Source organism: Stylophora pistillata, chromosome 9 (assembly GCF_964205215.1).
Source record: "Stylophora pistillata chromosome 9, jaStyPist1.2, whole genome shotgun sequence".
Lineage (NCBI taxonomy): Eukaryota > Metazoa > Cnidaria > Anthozoa > Scleractinia > Pocilloporidae > Stylophora > Stylophora pistillata.
The window spans coordinates 17631456-17650200 of record NC_142527.1 but is presented as its reverse complement, the minus strand read 5'-3'; the positions used below and the strand labels follow the sequence as shown (position 1 = coordinate 17650200).

The 18745-nt window shown below is 38.3% G+C and overlaps 1 protein-coding gene and 2 non-coding genes across 3 annotated transcripts in view; 2 read left to right on the top strand and 1 right to left on the bottom strand.

The window, feature by feature from the left end:
- LOC111322359 (lipoxygenase homology domain-containing protein 1) overlaps positions 1-2618 on the bottom strand; it is a 3428-nt gene extending 810 nt beyond the window's left edge. Inside the window, exons 1-3 of the mRNA XM_022925446.2 lie at positions 2388-2618; positions 845-989; positions 149-251 (exon numbers count right to left, since the gene is read on the bottom strand). Coding sequence (XP_022781181.1) covers positions 149-251; positions 845-989; positions 2388-2523 — 384 coding nt within the window. The 5' untranslated portion in view covers positions 2524-2618. The remainder of the gene's footprint in view (positions 1-148; positions 252-844; positions 990-2387) is intronic.
- A 3110-nt stretch (positions 2619-5728) lies between these two features.
- On the top strand, positions 5729-5801 carry Trnai-gau (transfer RNA isoleucine (anticodon GAU)). The gene has a single exon. It is a non-coding gene; the product is annotated as a tRNA-Ile (tRNA).
- A 721-nt stretch (positions 5802-6522) lies between these two features.
- On the top strand, positions 6523-6595 carry Trnaa-ugc (transfer RNA alanine (anticodon UGC)). The gene has a single exon. It is a non-coding gene; the product is annotated as a tRNA-Ala (tRNA).
- The last annotated feature ends 12150 nt before the right edge of the window (positions 6596-18745 follow it).

Genomic DNA, 18745 nt, shown 5'->3' with positions numbered 1-18745 from the left:
CAGTACAGTGTTATTTGTTAATAAGCGAATCAGAAACAACGCTTGATGTTAAAGTATTTAGTTAAAAAAGAAAGTGTCGAACAAATTATTGTTGGTTCAGACTGTATGCGCATCTGAAGCCAGTATTAAAGTGGGATATTACTCCTACCAGCGCTAGTTTCCAGCTGTCAAACAGTCCTTTTTCATTCCTTCTGATACCAATTTTTGTCAGAGAACCAACGGCCTTTTCCAACAAAATGAATCTATCAGTGCTGGAAAAAAAAAAAAAAAACGGATAGACATTTTAGACGGGTAACAATCAACTCAGGTTGATTGTTACCTGCTTTGGTAAAATTCGTTCACAAAAAAATAATGAGGTTTATAAACAAAGTAGTAACCTTTTAAATAGATAAAACGGCGCATGAAGCAAAACTGAATGGGCTAATGAATAATCAAAGAAATGAATGAATGCATATCCTTCCAAGACTGTCTTTCGAGCTAAAGCGCAAAGCGTCACTATTATTTATCAAAAACAGATCCCGCCAGGAACCTGCATCCTCCGAATAGGGCCTTATTTCTATGAGCTAATGCTGTGTCACATCGACATTCCATGCGAAGTCTATTCGTTGTCACGATTAAAGATGGAGGCTTCGTGGTCGAATTCAGTTGTCATCTAATTTCGGAGAAAATTTTCTAAACGTATAGTTACTCTTTGAAATTTCAAACTTCGGGAAGTTGCACTTTTTCAGTATATAAATATATCGGTTTTTAAAGCATAGTTTTCCTTTAAAAATGGATAACCTATCGAATCAGGCCCTCTGTTCTCGGGAATCGTAGACTAAAATATTAGTAGTACTGTATTTACTTTCCGCTTTCAAACAGGTTGCCTGACTTGGTTAGTTCAACAGCTGATGTGTTTCCTTTGACTCCAAAGATTTGAATAAGAACATCTGCATCGGTTCCTGTTCCCCACTCATCATCAGCAGTTGTCACATCTACATAATACAAAGCTGACGCAAAAGTCAGGTTAGGGTCAAAAGATTGACAGTTCAATGTATTATTTCTTTCTAGCCCTTGTGTTATTGAATTCATAGAGCAATGTTAGCAAAGGTTTCTTTTATTTGGATGATGAACTCCACAGAGATATTCGTTATCAGAGGGGAAGGGGGTTTTCAAATAATGCCCGGACGTTTTGGTAACAAAAATATCGCTAACGCGGCATAAAAATTGGCAAAATATTCAATCTCGTGATCTTTTCACAAATCCCCATCAAAGCATCGCGCTTGGCGAAATCATGTGTTGTAAAACGTCTCTTTGAAGAGCTCCGGCCTGCATGTGAGAAGCTTACTATTTACCAATGATTTCCGATTTGTGAGCCCATTCTCGGTAAAGGATTGCCACAGAGCTCACGAAGGAAATTTCCTACCGAGCCAGAACTATTTGGGCATGCTTGACAAAAAGGATGTTTTATATTCAAATATTTTTTTGAAGCAATGAAGCCATGCAAATATCTGTGATCTTCCAAGAAATTAGCATAACATAAATTCAATTTATGTTAAGATTTCAGACGCGTTGGTCTAAAACCGTTTTAGACCAACGCATCAACGAGACGCGTGAAGATTTTTACGGTAAAAAGACTTTACGCGTCTCGTCTATACAAGGAATAAATGTCAAATCTATCTGCTCGCACAGATGGTTTGAGGGAAAATTTAAGGTTTTCACGAAACGAAAGAAAAAATTCGTGGGTTGCATATATTCCAGAAGGCAAATCACGCCTCACGCTGATTCATAATTTAGGACACGGATGCCTTTCTGAAAAATTCACGCGTCGCAAATCAAATTTGGCCATAATCACGCTTCATACCGGGACAAAAAAATCTGCAACCCTCATGTATTTCATCTTATTTCTGACCAAACGTTCAAAAATTTCGTCAAAACGAGGACTGATCACTTTTAGAGCTGTCGAAGGAGAGACAACGAATAGTCACTTCAGAAATATTCAAAGCAGGTGATAAAACATCTTCACACCACGAAATTTCTTGTGTTTGTGCAATGATTAAAATAACAGCCTCTCCAATTTAACACTTGGGCATTACAGAACGATTCACAGTCTTTGAAATCTTGTATTACTGTGATTTTGTTCACAATAATCGTCATTAGATGCGTAAAAGGCAAAATGGTATTAATGACTGAAAAATAAATTACGTACAGGCGGGCAAATATTCACTGCTCCTTTATCATTGTTTTTCCACAGCCCTCGAATCTTTTATATTTATTATATACAAAAACTTACTACTCTTCCCATGCAATTATGTATATTTTTGCCACTGCTAAAAAATGCAAGGAAAATAGCAAAAAATTGTAAGTGGGGACAAAAAGCCATTTCCAAATTTCAGCCTGATAAATACCTGTTGTCGAACCACTTCTCTTGCTGATCTCACTCACAGATGGTTTCCCACCTCTTTTTAATCCAAATGTGTTACGTGTAAAGTACACCAGCACCAGGATAAAGCTGAAAAATATAGAGAGACGCACGACGCTCATTTTGCTAATACAGAGCCTTAATTTACAGACTAAGAGAATGTTCTACAGAACTTATTCAAAGAGGTAATGTTTGCTCTTGTTATAAACAGGTTAATTGGAGAGAGGCTGGGTAGTATTCAATTTTGATTCGATCCTTAAAAAAGTTCTTTTTAATCATTTGAGTTACCTTGGTCCCGTCCACACTTCAAAGGATAAATTTGAAAGCGCGGTATGTGGGCGTAACGTCCTCTCTTATCCGGAAAGAATTCTCCATTCTCCATTCGGATATAAAAGTATATATCGAAATTTAGAAAACCTTCAGACTCAACCCTTGGAAGAACTTAATTTCCTCCTTAATATCATTAGAATCTCAGAACCCAACATTTCAAATTAAAATCCTGTCGATTGCTGCCCAACAGTACCAGGCTATGCATTTGAATTCGTTCCGACACCTCTTAGCTTTGGAGGTGTCGGAATGATCTTTGACGAACCGCTTAATTGCTTGGTCTTAGAGAGAACCTTTAATGAGGGTTTTCAAGCCCTTAAGGTTAAAATTTTACTTTGCTGTGTCATATACTGACAACATAACTCTGCAGACCATTTTCAAAGCTATTTTAAAGAAGCCAAAAAGTCACTTTAATTAGGATATTGACCTTTTAAAATCTGAGACCTCTCCGCCGCAGAGAAGCCACGAGTTCTTGGAAGCTCTCAAAGTTGCTATCTCATTCTTTCCATTGATCAGCCAACACGTGTTCGGAATAACTTGTCCACCCTTATAGATATTAGGACTCGTACAAATACGGCACAACTCGAAAATACTCAGCGATACTACATACCAAAACGTCTAGTAAGATTTATATATTTGCACTCGATTCGCGCCTTATTTGTACTCTACTCTAGATCTAATATTGTTGTTATCCAGTTTTTTCATTCGAGATGCTTTCTGTATGCGTACACGTATTTGTGGTATACTCGTTCATCGTCTGGGATTATTTGCGAATGGACAAATGTCTCCTACACCTTGGATAGTGAAGGCATAATCGCTATCGGTCCATAGTCTGATTTTTTCAAGCGACAGTCTTTTTAGTGGAAAGGTGTTATTTTTTCAAGTTTCCATTGTTGTTGTATTGACTTTTTTGGATGAATGATATGGTTAACTTGTGAGCAGAAAGGACGTCTACAAACTGATTTACCGCTAGTGGCAGGATGAGATCGCAACCAGTGGTTTTGTTAGGTCTCGCACATATTTGCAATTGGTCTTTGATGATTTTGGTCATTGTCTTAGAAGATAATATGAACGTTGTAAGCATTCTCACGCAAAGGTACATATGATTTTATGATCTTCCAGAACTTCTTCTGATTTCCGTGTTTTCGTTGGCAGATTCGTTCGGAGTGAGCTTTCAAAGCATTTCTCCTCATAGTGAAGACCTTAATTCGCTGATTTTAATGATTTTAAAGTTAATGCTCTCAATCTTTCCATCCTCTTACAATTTATAAACTATACATATGCACGATCCTCGCAGTAGATAGCGCTATTAAAGCAATAGCGAAAATCAGACCTGAAAAATTATCAGGCCTGTACGGGATTCGAACCACTGACCGTACAGGCCTGATTTTTTTTTCAGGTCTGATTTTCGCTATTGCTTTAATAGCGCTATCTACTGCGAGGATCGTGCATATGTATCTAATACCGCAGTACAAAATATATGAACTTCATATATTTCATTGTATCTAATTTATAAACTATTTAGTCTCCTTTATTTTTCTCTTGTTGTATCTTACTGTTGGTATTGTTGATTTCTCATAGACTGGCCTGCCTCGACTAACATTTGGTTAACCACCGGCCAGGTAAAATTTCAAATAATTCAAAAAGGAAACTTAAACAAAAGACTGTTGATGTTGTCCATCGAAAACGAAGCTTTAAGAAAACGCTCTTCAAATTGGTTTGAGTTTCAATGTGGACGGGAAACAACTGAAAAAACGGAGCCATTTATCGCCTCGCTGTTATTTATAGTTTTTGGCGAGATAATTAGACCCTTGTTAGACGCATGTCTAAGGTTCCAATCATAATGAATAAAGGCTGATAGTTTCTAAAGAAAGTGTTTGGGGCTGCGTCGGTGGGGGTAACCAAATAATTTGGATATATCAACAAAGCTGAAATGGTAAATTGGCCACCGTAACGATTACAACAGCTGACGTTTCGAGCGTTAGCCCTTCGTCAGAGCGAAGAGAGGAATTGTGGGTTGTGTGTGCTTTTAAAGGCAGAAAATGGAGCTACGTTATTGGTGGGAACATGGCAACGAGAAAAACAGGAATAAATTAGTGGAATGAAAAGCGTTCGTTGATCCCTGTGGGATTTAGACTGCCGGTTTGAAAGATGAGCTTTTGTTCAAGAGTTTTACGACTTTCCGTGCTACCTAAGTGTAAGGAAAGACCGCAGATTGCCATATGTGGCTTAGAATGATTAGGTAGCTTTTTCTGTCCTAGTGTGGACAGAAAAGCTTCATCCGTTTTCCAGTGTTATATATCGACTCGAAAAAATCATCAGTCATATTGGTAACCGGGGAATTAGCTCAAGTGGTAGAGCGCCCGCTAAGCATGCGGGAGGTACTGGGATCGATACCCGGATTCTCCATTGTTTTTCATTTCACTTCCTACATATTTTATTTGTTTCCTATATTTTGACGCTCAATCGTCAGCCCCGTGTTTGTAATGCGTCATATGATTTCAAGAGTTCGATTAAGCAAAATTGACTGGCTGTTGACCAAACGTTAGAGAAATTGAACAGTTCGCACCTTTGCACCACTTTTTTAAATGATTATCCCCAATAGCTCATTTCTTCCAATATTTATAATATGGATTAACCTTATCATAAGTCTTTCTTTTTCAGTGTCGGATTTACATGTAGCGCCGACGACAGATGTAGCTATGGCTTAGGCAAAAACAGTGGGATACGCATTGAATACAGCGTCTTTCATATTTATTTCCTCTGGAGGATTTTACGTTTTGCAAGTTGTTGTCATCAGTGTGAATTGTAGTAGATTCCGGTACTGCCTTCCGTATCAGCTCAAATTAAAGCTTATTGAGCCAGCGAAATTTATCACATCGGTACCGCGTGAACTATGGGATGAAGGCGCGCGGAAAAGCGCTCACACGGTGGTGACTGTCGCACCGACTTAATTAATCTTATCTTTAGCTGGTAATAGGTGTGCTTGGTCCGTTATCTGGTCCGTTAGCTCAGTCGGTAGAGCGTGGTGCTGATAACGCCAAGGTCGTGAGTTCAACCCTCACACGGACCAAATTCCAGTAAACTATATTTTTCCCCGAATCCTTTTACTGTTTTTCTATATTTCATTTTCAGCAGAGAAAAAAGTTTTTGAGTTTTAACACCAAGTTCTCTTAAGCCTGACCCTGATTTAGATTTCATTTTTCAACATCATTTTCATACCCTCCTTCTACTTTTCCAGACTTGGATGAAGCCAAGATCAGCTTGAATGAGATAGTTTTGGAACTCCTCTTTCTCACGCATCTGGACTTAATCAGACGAAATCATTGGGACGCTCTTGCGATTCCCTTGAAAATCGATCCAGTACTAAGACTGTAGTGGTCAAAATCCATACTCATTTTAAGTCCAAATTAAAATGGCGCAGAAGCCTTTTGGGGCGGCACATATCTTAATACTGAGCTAGCATAGAAAAATGTTCTTCAACACCTTCCGCATCAAAGTTCTTCCTCAAGAAAATATGTCAGACAAAGTTAATTTCGTACAATTTCGGTTTGGCTAACTTTTAGACGAGTGTCATAGTTAAGACCGTCATATAGCCGTACCTATTTCAACGGTCTAAACCTCGATTATCCGCTTATAGTTTTTCAACTGGTTTGTTGGTATTTTAAGGGCTTTTTTATTCTCAGATGGAAACGTGAGAGAAAGCAGATAAACAAAGGTCTCGGTAAAAGGAGGGAATGTTTACAAATTATTGAGCATTCACTACAAAAAATGGTTTAAAGAAGGCATCAGAAGGGGAATTAGCTCAGTTGGTAGAGCGCCCGCTTTGCATGCGGGAGGTACCGGGATCGATACCCGGATACTCCAAGAGGATCATATATACTTCAGTCTATATTCTAGTATTCTTTTTCTCTTCAGTGAAGTCGAGCTCACCCAACGATAAAACCCGACAAAGAAATAAAGACCGCATGTACCGTGTATGCAACAAAAAGAGCGTTCATCTCAGTAATGGTTTACAAAGTTTCACCGTTTCATACAATCAATTGAAACAGGTTTTTTTTTTAAGGAAGAAAAGTCAGCTTAAGAAAGCTAAAGAAGATTATTTTGTGATATGAAATTATTGGAAAACAAATTTGGCTGGCTACTGAGGTTCAAGTAAGGAAATAAGCTCAAGTGATGGAGCTACCACTCAGTATGCGGCAAACACCTAGATTCTAAACAGAGTTTTATTTTGGAGTAGGTCATCACGTATGCTTTTCCGGTATTTTTTAATTGTTCGGAGTAATTTATCTACCGGCTAAAACCTCTTTGGAATGCCAAAAAAGAATCTGGAATGAACTAACTAGTACAAAATTAAATAATTTGGATATATCAACAAAGTTAAAATGGTAAATTGGCCACCGTAACGATTACAAAAGCTGACGAAACGTCCACGTCCGTGGTGGTTTTGTCTAAATTTTCAGGCAGACCGCCTCCATAAGAGTATTGACGCTTATCAATACAAATGTGGTATCGTCAAGGCATATAAAAAGAGAAAAGGCCTTGCTTCCGGTTCTTGTTCGCCGCTAAAACACGACGGACAATTAAAATACTTAAGGGGTGAGGGCGAGCTAAGTGCAAAAATAAAATATTCGCGAAAGGGAAAATTGAATGAAAAAAAATCCATGCACGCCAATTAACCCTGAAAAATATCCATGCTATAGCCAAAAAAATTCATACGAGAAATGATAACGAAAAAAATAGCCGCATTTTGCAATCTCCCAAAGCAAAGGCTATAATTAATTATCAACACTTACCGCTCCGCTGATAGTGCGCCATGAGATCGAAATTAAGCCGACTTCCATGAACGACAACCGTGAGACCCCCATAGTTTATAATCCTGGTACCGAGACGACCTTCGCAAACGGTAAGTATCAACTTCCAACTGATAGAGATCAAGATCCCCAAGAAAAGGTAGTTTGGTAAATATAGAATGCTGGAATTCGAAACCGGAATACTCGGAATACCCGGAATTCTCGGAATGACCAAAAAATAATACAATTTAAAAAAATAAAAGTAAATTAATAAATAAATAAGAATATTGATGATTAAAATTAATGGTAAGTTCGCAACTAAATTAAATGATTTAATACGGAATTTTTCTCTGAGGGTCTCAAAAAAAAAAACACTTACCGGCACTGTTCATGGAGATGCACGTATTAGAATTAAATAAAGGTCTGCGTCGGGCCAGTAGCCCACACAGCCTAAGAGACGAAATATTTCTACCCTCCCTTCCCCCTGGATGGGATGCTAGATGGCTACTCCCCGTTTTAAATTCGCCTCCACCCATTTACACACCTGTAGGATGTCTTGGGCGCCATGACCATTAGGCCGCCACGCTTTTCCAGCCGAAACCATCGCAGAAGATTAAACAAATGCAACATTTCCAATTAGTTTAATAGTTCAATTGTAAAAAGCTCCGAACTAAAACAAATTAATACTCTACCTTAAATAATTATTAACCACACCGTCATTGGGAACTATCAAGGCAGCTACCATTAAGACCAGCCGTCTACAGTTAAATGAAATTGAGAAATCGTCAGTTACTCGACACCTTTTCGCGTCTATCATAAATAACTCGAATATATACCTTTGAATATAAACCTTGTTTAGAAGAATCCATCAGTACAAGATATATATTTAAGGTAGAGTATTCACTTGTAATAGTTCGGAGATTTTTAAACTAATTGGAAATATTGCATTTGTTTAATCTTCTGCAATGGTTCCGGCTGGAAAAGCGTGCAGGCCTAATGGTTATGGCGCCCTGGCTAGACATCCTATAGGTGTGTAAATGGGTGGAGGCGAATTTAAAACGGGGAGTAACCATGTGATGGACTAGCATCCCATCCAGGGGGAAGGGAAAGTATAAATATTTCGTCGCTTAGGCTGTATGGGCTACTGGCCTGACGCAGACTTTTTTTAATTCTAATACGTGCATCTCCACGAACAGTGCCGGTAAGTGTTTTTTTTCGGGACCCCCAGAGAAAATTTTCGTATTAAATTATTTAATTAAGTTGTGAATTTACCATTCATTTTTAATCATCAATGTTATTATTTATTTCTTTATTTATTTACTTTTATTCATTTTTTTAATTTGTTATTTTTCGGTCATTCCGGGAATTGCGAGTATTCCGGTTCCAGTTCCGGTTCCGAATTCTGGCATTCCCATATTTTCCAAACTACCCAAGAAAAAATACGAACCTTCTACGAACTCAGTTGAGAAATGTCAACGCGACTGCCTCTTTCGACTCTGAGTTTCCTTCCTGTGAGATTACACTACAGCAAACAAGTGACATGTTTGAAAGATGACCTTTCACAGATCACGATCATTTCAATTTTATCACTATAAATTTGTGAGCCAATGAAAACCGAGGTGTCCACGTTGTTTTCAATTTAACACTGAATTTTATTCCGCTGTAAAACTCACCCACCGAGACTTTTCCTTCTTGCAAAATCGAACAGTCCAAGTATTGAAGAAGGCACTGATTATAATCACAAAACAAACATCCCCAAGTAGGAGCGTGACTACGTTACTATACCGTAGACCGACATTATTGAACGCATCGGATGCCACGTACTCAAAAAAGTGGACAGAATGGATAAGAGAAGGGAAACTACAAATTCAAGAGATACCATTGGAGGACATTATAATGAAAGTGGAATTGGAAACCAAAACCAAGAAAATGAAAAAGGAAACCATAAAAAAGTTCAAAGAGATTTACGGCAAAAAAGATAAAACAACATGAGTAAATTGCCATAGAAAATAGTACTTTCCTTTATCTCTTGTCTTTACGGCAAAGACATTTGTTGAACTCCGGGTTGATGAGTATGACGTGCATGAACTTAACATCAAAGCTAGAGTAAGAACTCTTCCACAGAGCCTTTACATAAGAATCATCCAGATTACACATCTGAACAAGTATTATTTGTGCAATCTGATTTCGCTGTAAAAATTTAGGTATCCGTCACTCGTGTTGAAAGCCTCGATAGAGGCGATAGGTTTTCAGCAGTCTTTGCTCCTGTATGCTTGACTCAGGCTTTATCAGTTGCTGCTGAGCTTGTTGACAAAGGCTTGCAGGGCTCGAAATTAAAAAAAGTTCCAAGTCGCCTTTTGACGACTATCAGAGAAAAAATGGTCGCCAAATGCAAAAATGCAGTCGCCAGATAGTGCGGTTGTGGGATAGACCGAAATACTCGATCTTGAATGACTTAAAACATGAAAACACAAAAGGAGAAACTCGGAGAGACTTTTGCATGACAATCTCACCTTAAGCAGTAAGCGAAAAAAGTAAAAAGAACATTTCAGGGTTACTTTAGGAAAGAGAATCTGTTACATCGCATGCAAGAGATCGTAAGATACGAATGCATCAAACATTTATCAAACATTTATCAAACATGGCGGATAGCCATTTAGTACCGGACCTCCTGATCTCAATGTAAATCCGCTGGTCGGATTACGCTGATTTTCTAGAGCGTGTTTTCGCTGGAAAATTAATTACTCGTGAACTCAGGCCGGGATTCCAGGATTTTTGGCTTGTTTTGTTTGTTTTAGTTTTTCACGGGAAATTGACAACACAATCAACAGTTGGTTCATAGAGAAAAACGAATGTCAGGTTTCAGGTTTTTTTAATGTTCTCAATTGTTCATAGTCGCCAAAATGGCGACTAAAATCGAATTTTCAGTCGCCAAGTTAAAAGTTTGAGTCGCATTAGTACGCAAGAGGTCAAGGCGAATCTTTTAACTTGGCCAGGAATGTACCAAATACATAGCCTCTTTCGTGACAGCCGTTCAACGGATCGCATTACATTTTTTGTCATTTTAGCCCGAACTCTTTTCAAGCTAGACGCGCCGCCTATGGCGGGCCTAGAAAGAAACTTAGAGGAATTAGACTACAAAGATAAAGCTTTAAGATGATATATATTTTGATTTGTAAATATATCATACAAGACCTTTTTAAAGGCCTTTCAATGCGTCGTGACAGCTGTTCAGTGGTTCGCATCGCATTTTTGACAAAATAGCCCACACTCTTGTAAACCTGGAAGAGCCGCTTCTAGTGGGTCAAGGTAGAGAATTGGAGGAATTAAAATACAAGGATAAAGCTTTACGATGATGTGCATTAGGATTTGTAAGTACATGTATATATGGCAGACCTGTTCGTAGGTCACTGAAGTTGACCTTCATTTACCTCTGCGAAAGAGACGCGGGGTACTTTATTTCAACGGGTTACTATTCAGACTGAAACGTAACAAAATAACAAGAAATTAATATTTTCTAAGAGAAAAACGGACCATCTGCCAGCATACCAAATTTAAAAGCGACATTGCATCGCGTTATAGCGTACGAAGTTGCCGAAGTTGCATAATTTTTCATTACTGTACGGGGGGGACAACGGTCGTTTAAGGTCGGCACACACGAGGGGACTAGTCCCTGCGACTAGTCCGTGCAACTAGTCCCGGCGACAAGTCTTTGAAGGGTTTACACGAGGGGACCGGTAGCAGGGACTAGTCCCTTAAGGCGTTCACACGAGGGCAATCAATTGCACACGAACATAGGAAAATTAAGAGGCAAAAGATGTTTCTTAGTCTGGGGCGTCACACGAAAACAATGAAAATTTCGTAACTTTTCATTGTAGCACTATTAAACATCAACGCAAATAAACTACACTTACTCAGTCGGATTATTCATGCTTTTACGTGTTCCGTTTTTGTTTTTGTTTCTTATTTTTAACAGACGCAGAGTCAAATAATTCCATCAAAACGGCTCCAAGACATCTGTATATGTTTACAAAACTAGAAATAGCTTTTTATTCAGAACTTCAGTTGTAGAAATCTAGAATTCAGGGAAAATTCATAGAAACTGCAATGTTTACAAATCATACTGACCCGTGATTGGCTTATTTACCGTTTAGTCGCAGGGACTGGTCGCACAAACAGTTCACACGAAGGGACAAACATTAGTTTCATGCGACAAGTCCCTGCGACTGGTCGCACGAATTTAAGGTCGGCACACACGAGGGGACTAGTCCCTGCGACTAGTCCCAGCGACCAGTTTCATGCGACTAGTCCCTTCGTGTGAACTACACACTTCTGTGGTCGCAGGGACCAAAATTTGGTCCCTGCGACTGGTCGCACGAATTCAAACTGGTTTGAATTCGTGCGACCAGTCGCAGGGACTTGTCGCATGAAACAAATGTTTGTCCCTTCGTGTGAACTGTTTTTGCGACCAGTCCCTGCGACTAAACGGTAAATAAGCCAATCACGGGTAAGTATGATGCGTGACTTCCGGTAATTGTAAACATTGCAGTTTCTAATGAGGAATTTTCCCTGACTTCTAGATTTCTACAACTGAAGAATAAAAAACTATTTCTAGTTTTGTAAACATATACAGATGTCTTGGAGCCGTTTTGATGGAATTTTTACCCTATTTGACTGTGTCTGTTAAAAATAAAATAAAAAAAACAAAAACGGAACACGTAAAAACATGAATAATCCGACTGAATAAGTGTAGTTCGTTTGCGCTGATGTTTAATAGTGCTACAATGAAAAGTTACCAAATTTTAATTGTTTTCGTATAACGCCCCAGACTAAGAAACATCTTTTGCCTCTTCATTTTCCTATGTTCTTGTGCAATTGAGTGCCCTCGTCTGAAAACTTTAAGGGACTAGTCCCTGCTACCGGTGCCCTCGTGTAAACCCTTCAAAGACTTGTCGCCGGGACTAGTCGCACGGACTAGTCGCAGGGACTAGTCCCCTCGTGTGTGCCGACCTTAAACCAGTTTGAATTCGTGCGACCACAGAAATGAGTAGTTCACACAAAGGGACTAGTCGCATGACACTGGTCGCTGGGACTAGTCCCCTCGTGTGTGCCAACCTTTAGGCGTATTTCGAACTTTTCAATTTTTCGGAGAAAAAAAAAAACATGATAGAACTTTTTGATACAATTTTCGAAAAATGTTCATTAAAAGGGTCCTTTCGAAAAAATAAAACGAATTACGAAATTTTGCAACTGTCGGCGGATTCTCGATATTTATGGTCAGTGGCTCTTAACCTATCACTCGCGCCAGACCACAGCGGTCGAGCTCTTTGAAGACCTGGATTAAGACGAACATAATTCGAAACACGAATAATAGCATCGAGGTTTCGCATAACAGCATACGGACACGAATAATAGCATCGAGGTTTCGCATAACAGCATGCGGACACGAATAATAGCATCGAGGTTTCGCATAACAGCATACGGACACGAATAATAGCATCGGGGTTTCGCATAACAGCATACGGACACGAATAATAGCATCGAGGTTTGGACGAACAGCATACGGACACGAATAATGGCATCGAGGTTTCGCATAGAATCGCATCATTGAGTAAAATCTCGTATTCTGATTGGTTAACGAATCTAGGTATTTTGCGTGGAATTGCAGTCGTCATTTGTATTTTGACTCGCCTTACGGGCTCGTCATAACACAGCACAACTCGTAAAAATACTCAGCGATACTACACAACAAAACATCTAATAAGATATGTGTATTGTATCGGTATTAATTTTGGCTATTAACTGAATTTGAGCAGCTTCGATATTTTTAGTGCGGGTGCAACAGAGGAGGCAAAAATTTGACCTTTGATTTTGTCGGGACAATTCTAGGTTTGCCTCCTAGTGCAGTAGGCCCTAAATAAATGAATTCATTTTTACTCGACATCTTTCGTCGCGTTGCCGACTGCTAAAGCTCCCTAAAGGCTCGTATAAACGGTTTCAACACTTGACCAATATTCGTTCGACAAAAGTTGAACGGATGCTGGACAAATGTTGAACGCAAAAACAAAATTGTGCGGCGGCCTTTTATAAAGCCTTACACTGTACAAAGGTCTTACAAAGGCCTTACAAAGGAAAAGTTGAATCGATGTTGAATGAAAGTTTAAACCGATTTAAACTTGATTCAACACGCTTTCAACAGCTTTCAACATTTTTTACGTTTTCAACAATGTTGAAAAAACGCACCGAAAATTAGGTTCAACAAATTGTTGAATTCATGCTGAAGTAAATGTTAAAATCTTTTAAATGGGCCTTAATACAAAATATCTGTCTGCAAACTTCTTAAGTATATTAAAATGCAAACTCATTCGGTACAATTTCTAACTCATTCAGTATATCTGTATACTGAATAAGTTTGTTTTTGATGAGCTGTCACATTACGGATTGATGATTTTTTACTTTTTGAGTATAATAAGCATACTCAACAAGTTAAAATTTAGCTGATTGGCTAATTTTGTACTTGTTAGTTCATTCCAGATTCTTTTTTGGCATTCCAAAAAGGTTTTAGCCCGTGTAAAATTTACTGTCTAGACAATTCTCTGACAAACGTAAGCAATGCTATCGCTGGAGTAAAGTATCAACTCAGCAGTCTCAAAATTTTCGATTTCGTCGGCAATTCCCTCCTGGAGACACCACTTTTTCCAAACTGACAACCAGAAAGCAGTGCTTTTCAATGGCACGTGCATTGAATGGAGGAATTACGGGAAGACTCGCCACCAAGGTAATCTTGCTTCCACAGAGTCGCCAACAGTAAACTAGCCACGAAGGTCGTTATCGTATAACTTCATGGTTTTCTGGATTTCGAAAGGTGATAGGTTGAGCATTTTTGGAATTAATTAGTGTTACAAAGCGTAACGCGTATTTATCTCTCGGAAGAGAAACACGATAGAGGTCAGGTCATTGTCATTTCTTTGAGTTCTAGTTTTGACTGCCCACTTCCGGGGTGGAGTTGCCTCAGTATTTTAAAATGACACGTCAATTCAAGCCAGGTGACTCCAGACCGAATGGCGTGTCCTTTTCTTTTATCTTTATATTTTTTCTTTATATTTATTTTTAAAACATTTCAAGAAATGTTTTACTGATGTGAAAAAAGTTTCCTGAATTCTACATTTATTTGTTTTTATTCGAATCATTTTTCAGCTTGACTATATTCATTTCTTTCTGATTAAAAATTTCCAAAATTATTGAGATCAATAATATTTAACAACAGAGGTACCACGGAGCATAATAGGTTGAGTGTTTGACTCCTAATTTAGCCCAAATATTTCTATTTTTACAAACCCCACCTCTTTTTCCAGACCTGGGAGAAATCAGGGCCTCAGTGTGAGATTTTTCCTTAACGACCTCACCCTCGGTTATCAAGTATTTATTAGTTTTAAAGGCTTATTTTACTGAAGGCAATTTTCCTTAAAAATCCTTGTCGAAGAATGCGTTTCGTTTCATCTTGCCTCATTTCATTTTACAAAGCTATGCACAAATTACACAGCATTGCTCAAACAACCGCTTTTTGAAGGATCGCAGTACTTAGAAAGATTAGGGGCTTTTTGCTTCCTTTAAAGCGCAAGCTATACGATAGCCCATTGATTACGGTGGCTCGTACCGGTTTTCATCTTTTTGATGGTTTGTAACTTTGAAAGAATACAACAGAAAGACTGACCAAGGCCAGTTGAACACTTTTACGGGGTTGAATTACATAATCATTGGTTATCCAAAAATAAGTGTCATTTCGTCACAAGCAGTTTCCATGACAACGCTTTCATAGGCTTATTCATACGCATTTTTTAGCTTGTGGCTTAAATAATTCGAAAACTAACCCGGTGACCCCCTGATTTTTTTCAGTGATTGCTTTTGGCACTTGAAAAGGAAAATGCACAAAGACTTTTAAAAAATTCTACGGAGCGGAATTTCAGAAAATCTACAAAAAGGGCAATTTTCACGCATCACAAATTTCCTTCCGTAGAATTTTCTAGTTTTTTTTTTCTGATGATTCCTTTCGACGTCATTATCATATTGGAACAATAAAAAGAAGGGGTCACCGGACTTATTTTCATGCAATAGCTTTTGTGAGTTCAGCAATTTCCACGCGCGTTCTCGCACATTTAAAAATCTGGATTCTATAAGATCGACATTTGCTCGTGATCTGTTTTAGCTACCGCTGACAATTGCGTGTGCTCGCGCGAACACCTACGATCTGATGTTTACAGACGTTTACTGCTAAGAAAATTATTAAACAGCCGTCAAAGACAGCCTCCCGAGTTCATCTTAAAAATCCTACACATGAATTCTGGCTATATCATATTATTTTCCTTGAAGTTTCAAAGTCTTCTTCCACCTCAGGTAGATTATCCTTCACTTGAGTTCTTCTTTTTTCGCGTCGCAAGATTTCATATCGGTTGAATATTTCTTTTAAATGTGAAGTGAAGCAACCTTTACTTCTCCGAAAATCGTCTTCGTTATCTTAGTTTCTATCTCCTGCATTCGCAATGGCCGCTCAACACATCAAATACAAGCTCTTAGGTAAACTTCTCACAAAAGTAGAAAAAAATTCCACGCGCCGCCATCTTTGTTTTGAATTTTCATCTTTTGATCTCGCGCTTCTTTCGCACGTTTCTCTCGCGCGCGTCACGCAAGAGTGATCTGTTCCCCGCGCGAGGAAACTGGTACGAGCCACCTTAAACCGATGATGTCGCACGGAGTATTGTGTCGCCAAATTAAAAAAAAAGTTCACATTGCAAAGGCGAGCAGCTCATGTTATCCTGAATGCAGACACGAGAGAGGCAAGAAGAGTAATTTTTGATAGAATCGCATCATTGAATACAATCTCGCATTCTGATTGGTTAACGAAGCGAGGTATTTAGCGTGGAATTGCGAGTTGAAAACGACGCTAAGTGATATTGTTTCGCATCTACGTAAGCATAACAACTATCGTCAAATTGTTACAAAGTTTGGTTTCTAAGTCAATTTAAAATGTTTTCAAAACCATTATCACCTTTTAAAGAGCCAAAAACAAAAAAAGCGCTTTTCAAAGTGAGCCTGAGGTTCTTCCTTGTTTTGAACTGAACTATAAATTCTTGGAGAGGCATGAAAACCTCTTTCGCTCGCGACAACGCGAAATCGAGAAAATCCTGTGAACACGGCCCAGAAAAAACAATCTCCGAGCTAACAGGTCACGCCAACCCGGGTTCAATATCCACCTACAGCCATAATCTTTTAGGGAAACAACGAAGGATGTCAAGCAAGTTGGCTGAGTTTTCAGTCTACCATTGCGACTGTCACAGCTGCTAACGCCAGCGGCGGTCCACGCACTGAAGCTTTGCGACAAATTGATGTCAACAGCCTTGCACTTCCATCAGTAGTTGGTAATAACACAACAGCAATGAATAACGGCAGTGATGGCCTAACAGCAAGAGTTCTAGGTGGACTGTTCACCAATGTATCGTTCAACAACTCTCCAATGAATATTTCCATCAACTTTCAGTCGAATGCTCATCCCAACGATTCAGCTAATGGTAGTTGCCTGTAGTGAATTTCTAAAAATAAAAAGATCAAAGTTTCTGGACTTTTCATGAAACACTTCTTTGTTTTTAAAAGAATAAAATATCGATCAATACACGTATCTACACCTCAAGGTATTCACCTTATATTAATCGCGATGTTAAACTTTCAGTGCTTTCGCTTGCACACTTCATTTCTTACCGTTTTGCCACCAAAGGGATAAAAGGTGTAAGTTATTTTCCTTCTCGAGCAAATTCAGTGGAAATTTGAAAAAAAGATGTTAAAAAATAAACGGTATGTAAATTCAGTGAAATACCACCATTATCCTTAAATAGTGTGAAGATTGTTTAAAAAGTTTGCAACCGAAGGTAAAAAGAAGGTTCAAATAAAAGATGTTGAAGGTTCTAATGTGCACGACTGACCTTGCTTCCTATTCGCTAACGCAATGACAGTTCTGACAGTTGACTTCGAAATGGCTTTCTGGGGCGCGCGCCCGGGATGAAAACAAACAATATTATTGCTGTTTTCTTGTTTCCTATTTTAATTCAATGATGCGATTAAATGGTTGCCGCTGAAATTTGAAATAATTCTTTCAAAGTGTAAATGAATATTCAAGCGTATCACAGAGGTCGACTGACCGAATTACATCACAGAGCTACTACCTAGAAATTCAGATTCGCATATAGTAGGGTTAGTCGTTATGACAGTTATGATTCAATGTTTGCTTAGGACAATAGAGAAACGGAAGGAGGCAGGACCTTTCAAGTTCATGTGACAAAGCTGTGGAATGAATTTCCTCTAGAAATACGTTCAAAAGATACCATCAGTTCCTTTAGTTCGGCCATGAGAAAACATTTCGTAGCACTGTGATATGCATGTGTTTGAGTTAATTTTTGTACACATTTTTAACTGTAGATGATAGGTATTTTGCGATTAATATTCATATTTTGCATTATTTTTAATTGTTTTAAAGAGATATCTTTGTTTTTTTACCTAATTTTTACATATATCTTTAAGTGTGGATAATAAAGGTTTTGCGATTGATATTCATAACTTGTACTATTTTTAGTTCATTTATAGAGATATCTCGGTGTTTTGAATCAATTTTTTTATGTATTTTTAACTGAAGATAATAAATGTTTTGCGAGTGATATTCATACTTTGGCCTTAGCTATAGTTGGGATGAAAAGTTCAAAAAGTCCCTTTAGCTTCATCACCTGGTGTATTTAATGTCATGATAACTAATAAAAAGCCTTAAGGTAAACAAAACCTTGTCTATATTTAAATATTTTTCCCGATCTATTTTTAGAGAGACTTCTGTTATTCAAGTTATTTTTCGCAAATCCTAGTACCCCTGATTTTCATACATTTTAGTTAAGATAAAGGGAAACGGAACAAAGTAATTTTCTGGATGCGAAAAAAATTTGTGCAAACAGGTCGGTTAAAAAACAAATGTAGCATGTATAACGAGATGGGTGTTCTTGTTAAATATCTGTCAGATAAGTTGGATTACGTATATATTCGACAATCAGACGTTCCGCAGCTGTTGACTACTATCGGAGGAAGAGTCGTAATTGGCGTATAAATTGAGACCACAAAATATGAGGCAATCTAAGAGATAACTTCAAACGTACCTAAAGGTGAAATAGCTCTACACATTTAAGTGGAAATC